The 15,611-nt window shown below is 32.4% G+C and overlaps 1 protein-coding gene across 1 annotated transcript in view; it reads left to right on the forward strand.

The window, feature by feature from the left end:
• Positions 1 to 15,611, forward strand: part of LOC114332900 (N-acetylgalactosamine kinase) — a 288,678-nt gene that overhangs the window by 74,982 nt on the left and 198,085 nt on the right. The window contains exon 4 of the mRNA XM_050661397.1: positions 13,885 to 13,993. Coding sequence (XP_050517354.1) covers positions 13,885 to 13,993 — 109 coding nt within the window. The remainder of the gene's footprint in view (positions 1 to 13,884; positions 13,994 to 15,611) is intronic.

A 15,611-nucleotide genomic window follows, 5' to 3' on the forward strand; every position in this document is an offset into this window, starting at 1 on the left:
TCATTTGAAATCGAACGGGTAGGCGCGCATATATACAATTTCTACGTAGATTACGTACATTAAAACGCATGCATTGGGCACGGGAAACACTATGTGTTTATTGCTTTGTTTAACAAATAACAACCTAATTTTTAGCAATGAAAATAATCAAAACCGATAGAATTTGACTTGAGCTTTCAAATGCAGTAAGCCGAATTGCTATTTTATTTTTTAATCAAAAGTTATTCGAGTTCAAAAATTGCACTTTTTCGATTTTTTGAAAGTTCAACCGCGTCTATCTCGAAAACTATGCATCCTACGAAAAAACTTGCAAGACCATTTTTTGCTGAGAATCGCCCAATAAGTACAAAAAAAATGTTTTGTTTTGCGAAAAATCGCTGTTATGTAATTCCTCAAATTCTCTGTTTACAACAATCTTATCGACATCCGGATCAACTGTTACCCAAAAAATTCGTGTTCTACGGATCAAAAGAGATAAAAAAATCTTGGGTAAGTCCATCTGAATTAAGGAGGCCGTTGTACCACCCCTGGCGACAGGACTATTAGGTTCAAAGGTAAAAATTATCTCTCTGCTTACAAAGCACGTTGGATATAATATTGAAGTTAAAAAAAAAATAAAACAACTAGAGAAAAGTTACAAAAATAAATAGGCAATGAATACTCAATATCAGCAACAATCAAGAAGAAACCGTGCAAGAAAAATGAGAAAATGTCAAAAATACTATACACAAAGCTTCACAAAATGTTCTGGGTTACAAATAATACAAGCAAAGAAAACTTGGATGCCAGAGGATAATCTGGACGTGATAGAAAAAAGAAGAAACTCAGAGAATAATGATAGAGAATAAACAGAAATAAATATACGAATCAAAAATAAGAGAGATTAAGACTAAATGGATAATTAAAAATTACGAGGAAGCAGAACTACTGAAGCGTTTTACCTGTCTGCTCTAATGGGATCAAGGAAAGACTATCTATAGAGATACTGGGGAGTCGAAATGGGGCTAGCAGAAGGAACAGACACGCAAACCTTCATGCGAACGGCAGCTCATTTTTTGTGCGGTGGCAGGTCGTAGATTCGTTGGGAGGGGTAGGAGGGTTTAAAGAAGACTAAACTACATAACCAAATAAGCAAAGGATACTTACACAGACTTGAGGACTTTCCTACTATTTAAACAAATTGGGACGCCGTTTGAAAAATCCTCAAATTCTCATATCGAGTACTTACTGGAAAGCAACTGGGGGACATTCATCGTAGATTCCTCATTGGGGTTATAGTGGGCTACAAATTATCATCATTTGGCTTCTATGCCATTATATTTTCTTCTGTTCTAAAACTTATTCACTTGTATTAGATATCTGTTAATAATTTTCTTAAATAAAGAGGTTACAGAAATAAAGATGTGTACATTTTATAATGTTTATTTAAACCTTAATACCTTTTTATTTTTATTGAGAATAGACACATTCTCAAACCAGAAATGAATAATAATAACAAAATACATGATTTTACAATTTTTAACCTTATTTTTAGCAGTGTACCAAAACAAAAATTTGACATGGCTGTCAAATGTCACTGCCATCTAATATTTACTTTACATAATATATTTTCCATGTTGAAAACAAACATTTTTAATTATGTAAAACCTTTACCAATAATATCCACTTGTGAATTATTTAAAATAAACATTATCATACCTTGTTAAAACAAAAATCCATGTCACAACACTTGGAACTTCAAAATTTTCCATTCAGACGGGGCTGGGAGGGGAAGATATTCAAATCATTACAAAACTGGATAAAATCGATACCAAATAATATCATCTGGGCATTTCTTACTGGAACATGAACAAATCAAAACATCATAAAAATAGCAACAGCTACATAAAGGACAGGAACCAGGAAACCACGCACTTCTTTTACCGGCAAATCAAACTGCATAACAATAGAACTGTTTCACAATAATATATCCATTAAAATGCCGTGAAACTATTGTCATTATATTCCTTGACATGTTAGAAATCCATTAGTTCTTTTACTATAAGAAGAAAACCATTTTGGCCGGCAAAGTGCGACTTTTTGAGTTCTAACAAAAAGATGCTTACAGAGCTGATGTACTTTTAGAACTAACTTTACATCGTCACGTCTCTCTCGCGTCCAAACGATGCATTTCTTCTCGATCGTTCGGCCAAAACTATTGACCAATCGTCAACTACAACTCAAGGATCTTTCAAAATGCAGACCAATAATAACATGGGATTTTTATCGCTCAAAACTTAAAGGAAAAACACCAAACCTTTTAGAGGATTCATTCTCGAATAATGAATGATTTCACAATAACTATCTACGTAGTTGGTAAATGCTACTCAAATAAATAGGAACTTTCCTATGATTTTACTTTGTTGCGAAAATATTCTGAAATATTTCGAACAGGAGCGGCTTAGGAAATTTTAAAGATATTTAAACTGACAAAATAAATTAGAAAAATTGATATTTTTCTTGGGATAGGATTAAAATTAATGGATATTTTTTATAAAATATTGTAGTAGAAATCCATCTGCTACAATAGCCTCCTCGGAAGAGAGGAAACTGGATTACCAATTCAGTTTTCGATAACTACAAAAATCCAACATTGACTTCTTGGGTGTGACAGGACAACAATACCAAAATATTTAAATAATGGCTAATGGGGATTAAACAAAAACAAAACATCATTGTTAGGGAGTGGGCTAGCGTGCCATCAATCGCCAGACTCTTTAAAGTCGAGTAGACTTAAATGTTTCTTGACTCTACAAAGAACTGTAGGTGACAAGAGTTTCTGTGCCTTGGGAAAGAAATAATCTTGTGCCCTGTGTGGACCTCGCCGACATCCACTGCAGTAACACAAGTGACATATATACTATATATACCATATAATATATACCATATAGCAGGGCAGACACAGCCTCATCACCTCGTTGCCTAACCAGGATTGGTTTTCAAAAACTAAAAAATCTTTCTGAGCTCTTGGCTCAGCAGATAGGCATCTGCTTAAACTCTAAACACCTAGCGAGTTTCACGGAATTTTTATCGGCAACGGTTCGGCAAAAGGAGGATTTAGACAATCCAGTCTAAATACCTCGTTGAGATAAAATGTCACAAATAACTTATCTCAACAACTCATTCAAACAAAACCAACAAAGGGGGGAATGCGTGTGACAACATAAAAGACCAAAAAAAACTAGTATACTGGATTCAAACGGGATATCAAACCATTTAATCAAGACCAAAAAAAAAAATAAACGTAACACATGACATAGGAAATACTACATCATTACGTTTTCAATCAAAAGTCCTATTTAGGACATAAAAGCCTTTCATGAAAGTTCACAAGACAACTTTCACATTTTCAAATCACTAGCTGGGATAAACTTGTACTTTTCAAAACAGGGGATTTGATCTTACTTTTCTAAAACATAAGTAGACCTTACTTTTCCAAAACAATGGGTAGACTTTATTTTTCCAAAACATGAGTAGACTTCACTCTTCCAAACTGGGGTTAGACTACTTTTTCAAAACAGGGATGAAAGCAAACACAAGGGGAAGACCTAAGGGACATTGGGAAGAATGACAGTTCCGACGAACGACCACTTCCATTTATCCACCGAAAGCAAGCTTCACCTGTACTCAACGCGGCCAGATCCTAAGCTCACCAACCTTGTCACAGCTTCTGCTCTTAGCCTACTTTCAATGAACAAACACAAGAGAGGTCAACGAACTATTCGCCAAAAAAAATCAAACTCCATCACGGACATGGGCTAACAGACATTACGGGATAACAGACTCTAAAATTTCCAGACAAAACAGGGATAGACAAACAAGCAGGGAACAAACAGATTCATAAGACATTTAGACATTCTTCATATACATGGGCTTACAAACACAAATAATATTGAAACTTGGTTCTTATATATACTCCATATACATGGGCTTACAAACACAAACAAATATTGAAACTTGGTTCTTATATGTACTCCATATACATGGGCTTACAAACACAAACAAATATTGAAACTTGGTTCTTATATGAGCTTACACAAATAAAATTGTTCTTGCTCTGACTACTAATGGGAGTGTTCCCAGACAACTGAACAACACTTCCTCATCACGAGTATTACACTTGTGATATGCCAGATACAAGAAAACATACATCATTTTATTAACAAGTGGAGGGGCCTCGCCACGGTTTCCCTCTTCACTTCTTTATGAACAAGTGGAGGGGCCTCGCCACGGTTTCCCTCTTCACTTCTTCATGGGGTTACTTTTTCTTCACTTCTAACATGAACAAATCCATATATCAAGGGTTATTTTCAAAACAGTGTCGACAGAGTACGCTATCTTCAAATCAAAAAGTGATAGCTTTTCTCCTGGCTGCTTGAAAAAACAAGGGGTCTACTTCTTCATTAATAAGTGGAGGGGCCTCGCCACGGTTTCCCTCTTCACTTCTTCATGGGGTTACTTCTTCAAGGATGACTTCTCCAACTAACCTGTGGCAATTATATACCCAATATAGATAGGCTTCGCTGGAAAATCACGGGACATACACACACAGACCATACCGAATTAGCTCATACACGGACCATACCAACTATTATCACACATCTACTCAAACGACCAAATCAATAATCACAAAAAACGTTTATTCTGTAAAAAACTGATGATCTACAAGAATACATGCAAAAAAATATAACATATTGTTATACTCTATAAGTGGATTCAATATTCTAAACATTTTAATTGTAACTTTTAGCAAAATTTTAAAAAAAATTTTTAACGTTACTTTTTTTACCAAAATTTTCTAAAAAAAATTTTATACTTTATTTTTTACTCATCTGTTTGTCTATGTCTATATAATTCATCAATATTTTCCAAAAAATTTAACCAATGCTTTCATCATGGGTACAATATCAATACAATATAGTAAGTACGCTACTATATTAAACATACTATTCTCTTGTACGATACATACAATACAATACCAGTATACTACGGTTTACATAATATGGGGTTATAAGTTAAATACACTATGATGTATGAAATGGTACATGCCTATACAATCAGCAGCATGACCAAATCAACACCACAACAAAATGTGTACATACTTACACCTCTTTGGAAAAATTATTAACATTCGTAAACAAAATTTATAAAAATGGGCTCTTTTGTGGGAACTAAAAGACTGAAACAGTTTCGGGGGCACTAAAAGACTTGAAACAGTTTCTAGGGACAAGACAAGAGGAATCTGGGCTAAACTACTTGGAAAGACTGGGGCGATATTTACTCGGGTCAAACTTCAGGGTGTATGTTACAAATGTAACACTAAGTGGGGGGTGGCTAAAGACATTGGGGACTAGTAGATAGGCTAACTACTAGTTGAACATGTCTACAAGCTAGACTTGTAACAATGGGCATACAAAACATGACACGAGTCGAGCTTCCATGTTATCGGAAACACTTGCACCACAAACTGAGATCGGCTACCCAAGACGGGCACTGCCTAACAGTTGTAGTACAAATGAGACCGAAAGGAGGCTAAAGGGATATGGTAGTGGGCACATGCTAATGGGATCAGGGGGGCTAAAAATGGATCGAGCCCCACGTTGGGCGCCATTTGTTGCGTTTTACATGTCTGCTCATATGGGAACAAGGAAAGACTATCTATAGAGATACTGTGGGGTAGAAATGGGGCTAGTAGAAGGAACAGACACGCAAACCTTCATGCGAACGGCAGCTCATTTTTTTTGTGCGGTGGCGGGTCGTAGATTCGTTGGGAGGGGTAGGAGGGTTTAAAGAAGACTAAACTACATAACCAAATAAGCAAAGGATACTTACACAGACTTGAGGACTTTCCTACTATTTAAACAAATTGGGACGCCGTTTGAAAAATCCTCAAATTCTCATATCGAGTACTTACTGGAAAGCAACTGGGGGACATTCATTGTAGATTCCTCATTGGGGTTATAGTGGGCTACAAATTATCATCATTTGGCTTCTATGCCATTATATTTTCTTCTGTTCTAAAACTTATTCACTTGTATTAGATATCTGTTAATAATTTTCTTAAATAAAGAGGTTACAGAAATAAAGATGTGTACATTTTATAATGTTTATTTAAACCTTAATACCTTTTTATTTTTATTGAGAATAGACACATTCTCAAACCAGAAATGAATAATAATAACAAAATACATGATTTTACAATTTTTAACCTTATTTTTAGCAGTGTACCAAAACAAAAATTTGACATGGCTGTCAAATGTCACTGCCATCTAATATTTACTTTACATAATATATTTTCCATGTTGAAAACAAACATTTTTAATTATGTAAAACCTTTACCAATAATATCCACTTGTGAATTATTTAAAATAAACATTATCATACCTTGTTAAAACAAAAATCCATGTCACAACACTTGGAACTTCAAAATTTTCCATTCAGACGGGGCTGGGAGGGGAAGATATTCAAATCATTACAAAACTGGATAAAATCGATACCAAATAATATCATCTGGGCATTTCTTACTGGAACATGAACAAATCAAAACATCATAAAAATAGCAACAGCTACATAAAGGACAGGAACCAGGAAACCACGCACTTCTTTTACCGGCAAATCAAACTGCATAACAATAGAACTGTTTCACAATAATATATCCATTAAAATGCCGTGAAACTATTGTCATTATATTCCTTGACATGTTAGAAATCCATTAGTTCTTTTACTATAAGAAGAAAACCATTTTGGCCGGCAAAGTGCGACTTTCTGAGAGTCTGTTAGTTGAGTTCTAACAAAAAGATGCTTACAGAGCTGATGTACTTTTAGAACTAACTTTACATCGTCACGTCTCTCTCGCGTCCAAACGATGCATTTCTTCTCGATCGTTCGGCCAAAACTATTGACCAATCGTCAACTACAACTCAAGGATCTTTCAAAATGCAGACCAATAATAACATGGGATTTTTATCGCTCAAAACTTAAAGGAAAAACACCAAACCTTTTAGAGGATTCATTCTCGAATAATGAATGATTTCACAATAACTATCTACGTAGTTGGTAAATGCTACTCAAATAAATAGGAACTTTCCTATGATTTTACTTTGTTGCGAAAATATTCTGAAATATTTCGAACAGGAGCGGCTTAGGAAATTTTAAAGATATTTAAACTGACAAAATAAATTAGAAAAATTGATATTTTTCTTGGGATAGGATTAAAATTAATGGATATTTTTTATAAAATATTGTAGTAGAAATCCATCTGCTACACTACTACTTACAAAAGATGACTCTTTTGAAATTCCATAAAGACTCGAAGAAATAACAAACATCTTCAGAAAAATGTAACTACTCAAAGATAAAAAAAGACAATAATATCATAAAAGATCACAGAATGCGGAAAAGAGATTTTCTGCAAGAGTTAGGAACAATATTTTTTCTACGAGTTTTTAAAAAATGACCAAATCTTAATCAATTAATTTAATTAATATGAAACTACATACACAAATGAATTCTTTGACAAGGTTGTCAAAACCAAACTTTCAGCATAATTGGTTAGCATGACGACGATCTTGGTTTCCATGACGACGATTCAAAACCACTGCTATTGTCTACTGATTTGACTTTCGGATATGTCAAAATAATTTTATTTCATCGAATTGTCGCATTAATTTCATTAAAACAGGAACACAATAAGATACATTAGAAATAAAATAGTAAATAATATCTAAATATTGTCTACTTTCGCACACGCGTTCTAGTTTAGAAAGTTTTACTTTTTCGCATTCGTTTTATTTTTCCGCACGCGTTTTACTTTTCCGCACTACTTTTCCGCACTGCATTTAGATATTTTAATATGGCCTTAAAATAATTATAATACATGCAATAAACTAATATTTAGATATTATTTACTATTTTATTTCAAATGTATCTTATTGTGTGCCTGTTTTAATGAAATTAACGCGACAATTCGATGAAATAAAATTATTTTGACATAATATTCTAAAGTCAAATCAGTAGACAATAACAGTGGTTTTGAATCGTCGTCATGGAAACCAAGATCGTCGTCATGCTAACCAATTATGCTGAAAGTTTGGTTTTGACAACCTTGTCAAAAAATCAATTTGTGTATGTATTTTCATATTAATTAAATTGATTAAGATTTTGGCAATTTTTAAAGCCTCGTACTCTTTTCCGCACTCGACTGCTTGCCGGTAGTCGGCAAACTGCAGTCGCGTGCGGAAAAGTATGACTTTCTGCACTTGTTAGGAAAATAACTATAATGCAGTGCGGAAAAGTAAAACGCGTGCGGAAAAGTAAAACGCGTGCAGAAAAGTAAAATTTCTAAACTAAAACGCGTGCGCGAAAGTAGACATTTTTGCACGCTCGTAGAAAAAACATATTTTTCACTCATCGCTGTGCACTTAGATATACTTTTTTCCAAAAAAATTATGGAGAATTTAGAAAAGAACGAAGCTGCTGTGACCAAGTGCTGTCCTTAACTACATTCATCGAAGCTGGCTTTGAAAGACTTGAAAAATCTGCCATAACATTTATAGACCTTACGGCTGCCTGTGACACTGTGTGGAGAGCCTTATTTGTAAGTTGGTGAAAATCATAACCTGTCTCAAAACTTGTCAGCTGATAAACAATCTACTAACTAACAGACTGTTTTAGGTATATATAAATGATGCACGAAGTAACGTTAGAAAACTTAACAACGGCTTACCTCAAGGCTCAGTGATAGCTCCTTTATTTTTTAACCTTTATACGGCAGATATACCTGAAACAAAATCGAAAAAATTCGCTTATGTAGACGACCTGGCCATTGGCTTCCAAGATAATAGTAAGGAAGCTGGAGAACGTGCTCTAAACGAGGACCTAACTAGACTAAGTAACTACTTTAAGAACTGGCGCTTAAGTCCTAACACAAGCAAAACTGAAACCTGTCTCTTTCACCTGTCGAATCAACTTTCGGACGATACTCTCAATGTAACTCTGAATGATGCAGCTATGAAACATAACAACAACCCTAAATATCTAGGCGTCACACTTGATAGAACACTCACCTTCAAAAGCCATCTTACAAACGCAGCCGGTAAACTGAGAACAAGAAACAATATAATAACAAAACTTGCTGAAAGAACTTGGGTGCTTCTGCAGATACTCTTCGGACCTCTGCTCTAGCTTTGATTTTTTCAGTATCAGAATATTGTGCACCAGTATGGTTAAATAGTGCACATACAAACAAAATCGATGTCCAACTTAATCAAACCAGGAGAATAATCACTGGAACAATAAAATCAACCCCAGTGAGATGGCTGCCTACTTTGAGCAATATTGCTCCACCATATCTACACTGTCCAGCAGCATTAGTGAGAGAGTACCAGAAAATTGTAGCCAACATACAATTACCAATCCATCAAGACATACCAGACATCTCAGAAGAGCACCAGCGACTGAGGTCTAGAAATCCTCCAATCAGGTCTGCCCGAACAATTGGTGGTTCCTATGATATACAAAGGCAATGGTCCACAAGATGGATGCCAACAATAGCAGCAGACTATATTCAGATATCCACCCCAACCCAGAGTTTCATCGGATCGGGTCTACCCCGGTCCACCTGGGCGAGGCTTAATCGCATACATACCGGACATGGTAAATGTGCTGATTCTCTGTTCAAATGGGGTCGTACAGAAAGTCCACAGTGCGATTGTGGATCACCTATATAGACCATAAGTCATTGTGTTTCAAGTTGCCTAAATCGTGCCTACCGTGGAAACCTCCAGGACTTTGTGGAATGCTCCCCAGAAGCAATTGAATGGCTATATAAATTGGACATTAATATTTAGATTAATTCATTATATTTTAGCGTTTGAATAATATACAGGGTGAGTCATGAGGAACTGTACATACTCCTACCTCGTATAGAGGCTCCTATGGGGAATAACAAATGACCATTAAAAAGTGTCGGCTCCCATTGTTTAATAATATACAGGGCGAGTTTCGCATTTTGTCAGAAATTTGTATTCGTCATAATTTTTGAACGATCAGATCGATGTGTCTCTTATTTTGGTCAATCGTTACACTATTACCACCTAATCAACTGATTTATTCAAACTAGAAAAAATCAGGTCCGGCTTCAAAAAAATTAGTTCGTTTGGGTCTTAGAAAAAATTTCACCCTGTATAAGCTTTTTGAAAACTATAATATGAATTTTACAAATTAGACAAATAAGCAATTAAAATGACATATTTATTTTTTTCCCCACACGATTACTTAATTTTTTATATAAAAATCAATTTGACTATGAATTAAAAGTTTGTTAAAGTGAACCATAGATTAAAAAAAATAACTTTTATTACAAAAATTAATTTTTTTTTTTAACAAATATTTAATTTATGTTACCACCCAATCAATTGATTTATACAAACTAGGAAAAAATCATTCCCGGATTTAAAAAATTAGTTCGTTTTAATCTTAGAAAAAATTTCACCCCGTATACGCTTTTTGAAAACTATAATATAAATTTTACAAATTAGACAAATAGTCAATTAAAATGGCATATTTATCTTTTTCCCCACACGATTACTTAATTTTTTTATAAAAAAATCAAATTTGACTATGAATAATAATTAAAAGTTTGGTAAAGTGAACCATTTGCTAGAAACCAGATTAAAAAAATAACTTTTATTACAAAAATTAATTTTTTTTGAACAAATATTTAATTTATGTTACCACCCAATCAACTGGTTTATTCAAACTAGAAAAAAATCAGGCCCGGATTAAAAAATTAGTTCGTTTTGGTCTTAGAAAAAATTTCACCCTGTATATGCTTTCTGAAATGTCTAATATGAGTTTTAAAAATTAGACAAATAGGCAGTTAAAATGGCATATTTATTTTTTCCCCATACGATTACTTAATTTTTTATTAAAAAATCAAATTTGTCAAAATCGGAATTTTAACCTAAAAATGAAAAAAAAAATGAACTCACGGTTTAACTCGCTACAACTCTGTTCCATTTTAATTTTTTTTTCTGAAATTTTTACAGCATACCTCTTACCATTGTGAAGACTATGAGAATTGTTGTAGACTTTCAGTCTTCTTCTCATAAAAGTTATGAATTTTTAAAAATAAAAGGTGCAGATTCGTGAATTGCAAAGTTAAATCGCAAAAATTAAGTGAAAAAATTTAAAATTTATCTATTTGATCACATCTATGTTAAACTATAGAGTCCAAAGAGAAGTGTTATGGGTTTTAGATCTAGACGTGGTATAGAAAAAAAAAATGGTGAAGCTTTTAATTTTAAGAAAAACGTTGTTTAATTTTTTTATTTTTATGGTAAAATTCCGATTTTGACAAATTTGATTTTTTTTATAAAAAATGAAGTGTACGTGTGGGGAAAAAATAAATATGCCATTTTAATTGCCTATTTGTCTAATTTGTAAAATTCTTATTAGAGTTTTCAAAAAGCGTATACAGGGTGAAATTTTTTCTAAGACTAAAACGAACTAATTTTTTAAATCCGGCCCTGATTTTTTTCTAGTTTGTATAAATCAGTTGATTGGGTGGTACCATAAAATAAATATTTGTTAAAAAAAATTAATTTTTGTAATAAAAGTTATTTTTTTTTAAATCTATGGTTCACTTTACCAAACTTTTAATTCATAGTCAAATTTGATTTTTTATAAAAAATTAAGTAACCGTGTGGGGAAAAAATAAATATGCCATTATAATTGCCTATTTGTCTAATTTGTAAAATTCTTATTAGAGTTTTCAAAAAGCGTATACAGGGTGAAATTTTTTTTAAGACTAAAACGAACTAATTTTTTAAATCCGGCCCTGATTTTTTTCTAGTTTGTATAAATCAGTTGATTGGGTGGTATCATAAAATAAATATTTGTTAAAAAAAATTAATTTTTGTAATAAAAGTTATTTTTTTTTAAATCTATGGTTCACTTTACCAAACTTTTAATTCATAGTCAAATTTGATTTTTTTATAAAAAATTAAGTAATCGTGTGGGGAAAAAATAAATAAGCCATTTTAATTGCCTATTTGTCTAATTTGTAAAATTCTTATTAGAGTTTTCAAAAAGCGTATACAGGGTGAAATTTTTTCTAAGACTAAAACGAACTAATTTTTTAAATCCGGCCCTGATTTTTTTCTAGTTTGTATAAATCAGTTGATTGGGTGGTACCATAAAATAAATATTTGTTAAAAAAAATTAATTTTTGTAATAAAAGTTATTTTTTTTTAATCTATGGTTCACTTTACCAAACTTTTAATTCATAGTCAAATTTGATTTTTTTATAAAAAATTAAGTAATCGTGTGGGGAAAAAATAAATATGCCATTTTAATTGCTTATTTGTCTAATTTGTAAAATTCTTATTAGAGTTTTCAAAAAGCGTATACAGGGTGAAATTTTTTCTAAGACTAAAACGAACTAATTTTTTAAATCCGGCCCTGATTTTTTTCTAGTTTGTATAAATCAGTTGATTGGGTGGTACCATAAAATAAATATTTGTTAAAAAAAATTAATTTTTGTAATAAAAGTTATTTTTCTTTTAAATCTATGGTTCACTTTACCAAACTTTTAATTCATAGTCAAATTTGATTTTTTTATAAAAAATTAAGTAATCGTGTGGGGAAAAAATAAATATGCCATTTTAATTGCCTATTTGTCTAATTTGTAAAATTCTTATTAGAGTTTTCAAAAAGCGTATACAGGGTGAAATTTTTTCTAAGACTAAAACGAACTAATTTTTTAAATCCGGCCCTGATTTTTTCTAGTTTGTATAAATCAGTTGATTGGGTGGTACCATAAAATAAATATTTGTTAAAAAAAATTAATTTTTGTAATAAAAGTTATTTTTTTTTAATCTATGGTTCACTTTACCAAACTTTTAATTCACAGTCAAATTTGATTTTTTTATAAAAAATTAAGTAATCGTGTGGGGAAAAAATAAATATGTCATTTTAATTGCATATTTGTCTAATTTGTAAAATCCATATTATAGTTTTCAAGAAGCCTATACAGGGTGAAATTTTTTCTAAGACCCAAACGAACTAATTTTTTGAAGCCGGACCTGTTTTTTTACTAGTTTGAATAAATCAGTTGATGAAGTGGTAATAGTGTAACGATTGACCAAAATAAGAGACACATCGATCTGACTGTTCAAAAATTATGACGAATACAAATTTCTGTCAAAATGCGAAACTCGCCCTGTATATTATTAAACAATGGGAGCAGACACTTTTTAATGGTCATTTGTTATTCCCCATAGGGGCCTCTATACGAGGTAGGAGTATGTACAGTTCCTCATGACTCACCCTGTATATTATATTTGTGTATTTATCGTACTGTGAAAGTCCATACCTAAATAAATAAATAAAATATCTATTGCATTGGCAGGTACAGGACGAAGAGGAAGACCGAGGTCAAGATGAAGCACTTAAGTTAAAGAGCATATAAGAAGACTTAACGTAACGAAGTGGGAAAGAAAAGCAACTGACAAAAGGGAATGAAAAAGCCATGGGTTTACTAGGCTCGTAATTCTTAGATATTATTATTAGTAATTTTTATAATTAGTTTTTCACTTTTATTTTCAGGCCGACTCACACCGCTCTCGTTACTTACCGCCATGGTACCTCGCACTCCTTGCACCCCCGGGTCGAAACGGCCCTGACTACAATGTCTTAATAATACCATGATACCACCTCTAAATTTTCTTGAATAAAATTCAAAACATAAACAATATCTTTCTCATTTTCTTTCTCTAAATTAAATTTTTACAGTCGAATCGTAAAAATGAGCCAAGTCACGCATCATTTAATGTTTTGTTTCAGTTCCAAATCTCCAAGGAAAAGCTGGCGACCCTTTGTGCAGAGTGCGAGCGTTACATCGGAACACAGGGAGGAGGGATGGACCAAGCTATTGCATTTTTGGCAACTGAAGGTATTTCAAAAATGTTTTATTACTCTCACATAAAAAAGTTCTGGAAAATAACAAGTATTTCTTTTGCGAGTTGTGAAGGAGATTTAAATGCGAGATGTAAATCTGTTACATTTTCTTTCCTTTACATTTACATTTTTACTTTTATTGAAGTTTTTTACATGATCAATAAAATACATTGACTTTTTTTATCACAAAGATAACTGACACATTTCTTATCTAATTACTAAAGAGCGGAATATATGCAAAGTGCATATAGATGCATATATTGCATATTTTCAGACAACAAACACAACATTGCATATTTAAGCTAAACACGATTTATTTTGCATATTTTAAAAATAAATTATATAAAAGTTTAAAATGTTCCTCTCTTAGTTGGAATTTTATAACTTCGATATGAACGAGCTCGTTATTTATCTATCTATCGCTCATCTAAACTTTCCCATTACTACCTGAATTTAACAATTATGGGTGTTCCCAGAAAAATATTATTTTATTAGCGTAGCAAGTCATAAGTACCTACCTGCTTTTAAGGGTCTAATAATTATTTTGTCAGTTTCCGGCCAACATTTTTTTAAAGTAAACGTTGTATCGTATTTAGTGTTTTTGAAGTGATTGGTATATATTAAATTTAAATATGTCTACCATTCAAAAAAGTGCTTGGATAAAGTGTTTTCCCGAGTTAAAGCTAAGTGGAGACAAAGTATTTTGCAAGGCCTGTTCCAAAATCGTAAGTGACATTCATTTTCACATTTCATTTTTTAAATGAGGAACTGGCAAACAAAACCATAATGTCCCACAAAAGAAATTTTTCTGGAAAGAGTGTTTTTATTCGACAAATTCGCTTTTACTTCTATAAAGACGGACATAGAGAGAAGCATCAAAATACAAAAATCCATCAAATTGTAGACAATTCCGCTTTTGTTCTTCAGCTTAAGTAACGTACTTTGTTCTTTAAGTAACGTACAAATTGCTAAAGAACTTATTGTCATAAAAGTTAATTTTAGTTTTTTACCAGATCTAATAAAGTCATTAGAACAAAGGAATTTACAATTAAGTGATTCGGTTAATCTTGTTAACACTTTATCTGCTCATTGTCAAAAAATTCCCGGAAATACAGGGATTACAATTAGACATAAATTAAAAAATGTTTTAGAAAAAAATGAGGGCTTCGATTGTTTGAGGAAAGTTGTACGTATTTTTGAAGGCAACTTTTCTGAAGATCTTGCGACTTAATATATTATTGTTTTATTTTTGAGTATTTTTAATATGCATTTGCATATTTAGACAAATTTAGAAAAAATACCTGCATATTTGTAGTAAAAGTAATGCATATATATGCGCATATTTTGGTAATGTTGTGTTGCATATATTCCGCTCTCTACTAATTACTGTTATGTTAACCTTTAATTAAACAAGTCTATCGGTCCGTCTGTCGATAACACAGCTCTTCCGTTATTAGAACAGCTAGAACAACAAATGAGGTGTCGAATTAGAGCTTATAACCCAAAGATGCTATTAAAGTTGTTAATGATGTGGTCATATGTAGAATACTCAGAATATCTTGGGTTAGGTTAGATGCATTTCAAACTGAGAAGTCTTAAAAAGAGTAGGTCAA

Source organism: Diabrotica virgifera, chromosome 9 (genome assembly GCF_917563875.1).
Source record: "Diabrotica virgifera virgifera chromosome 9, PGI_DIABVI_V3a".
Lineage (NCBI taxonomy): Eukaryota > Metazoa > Arthropoda > Insecta > Coleoptera > Chrysomelidae > Diabrotica > Diabrotica virgifera.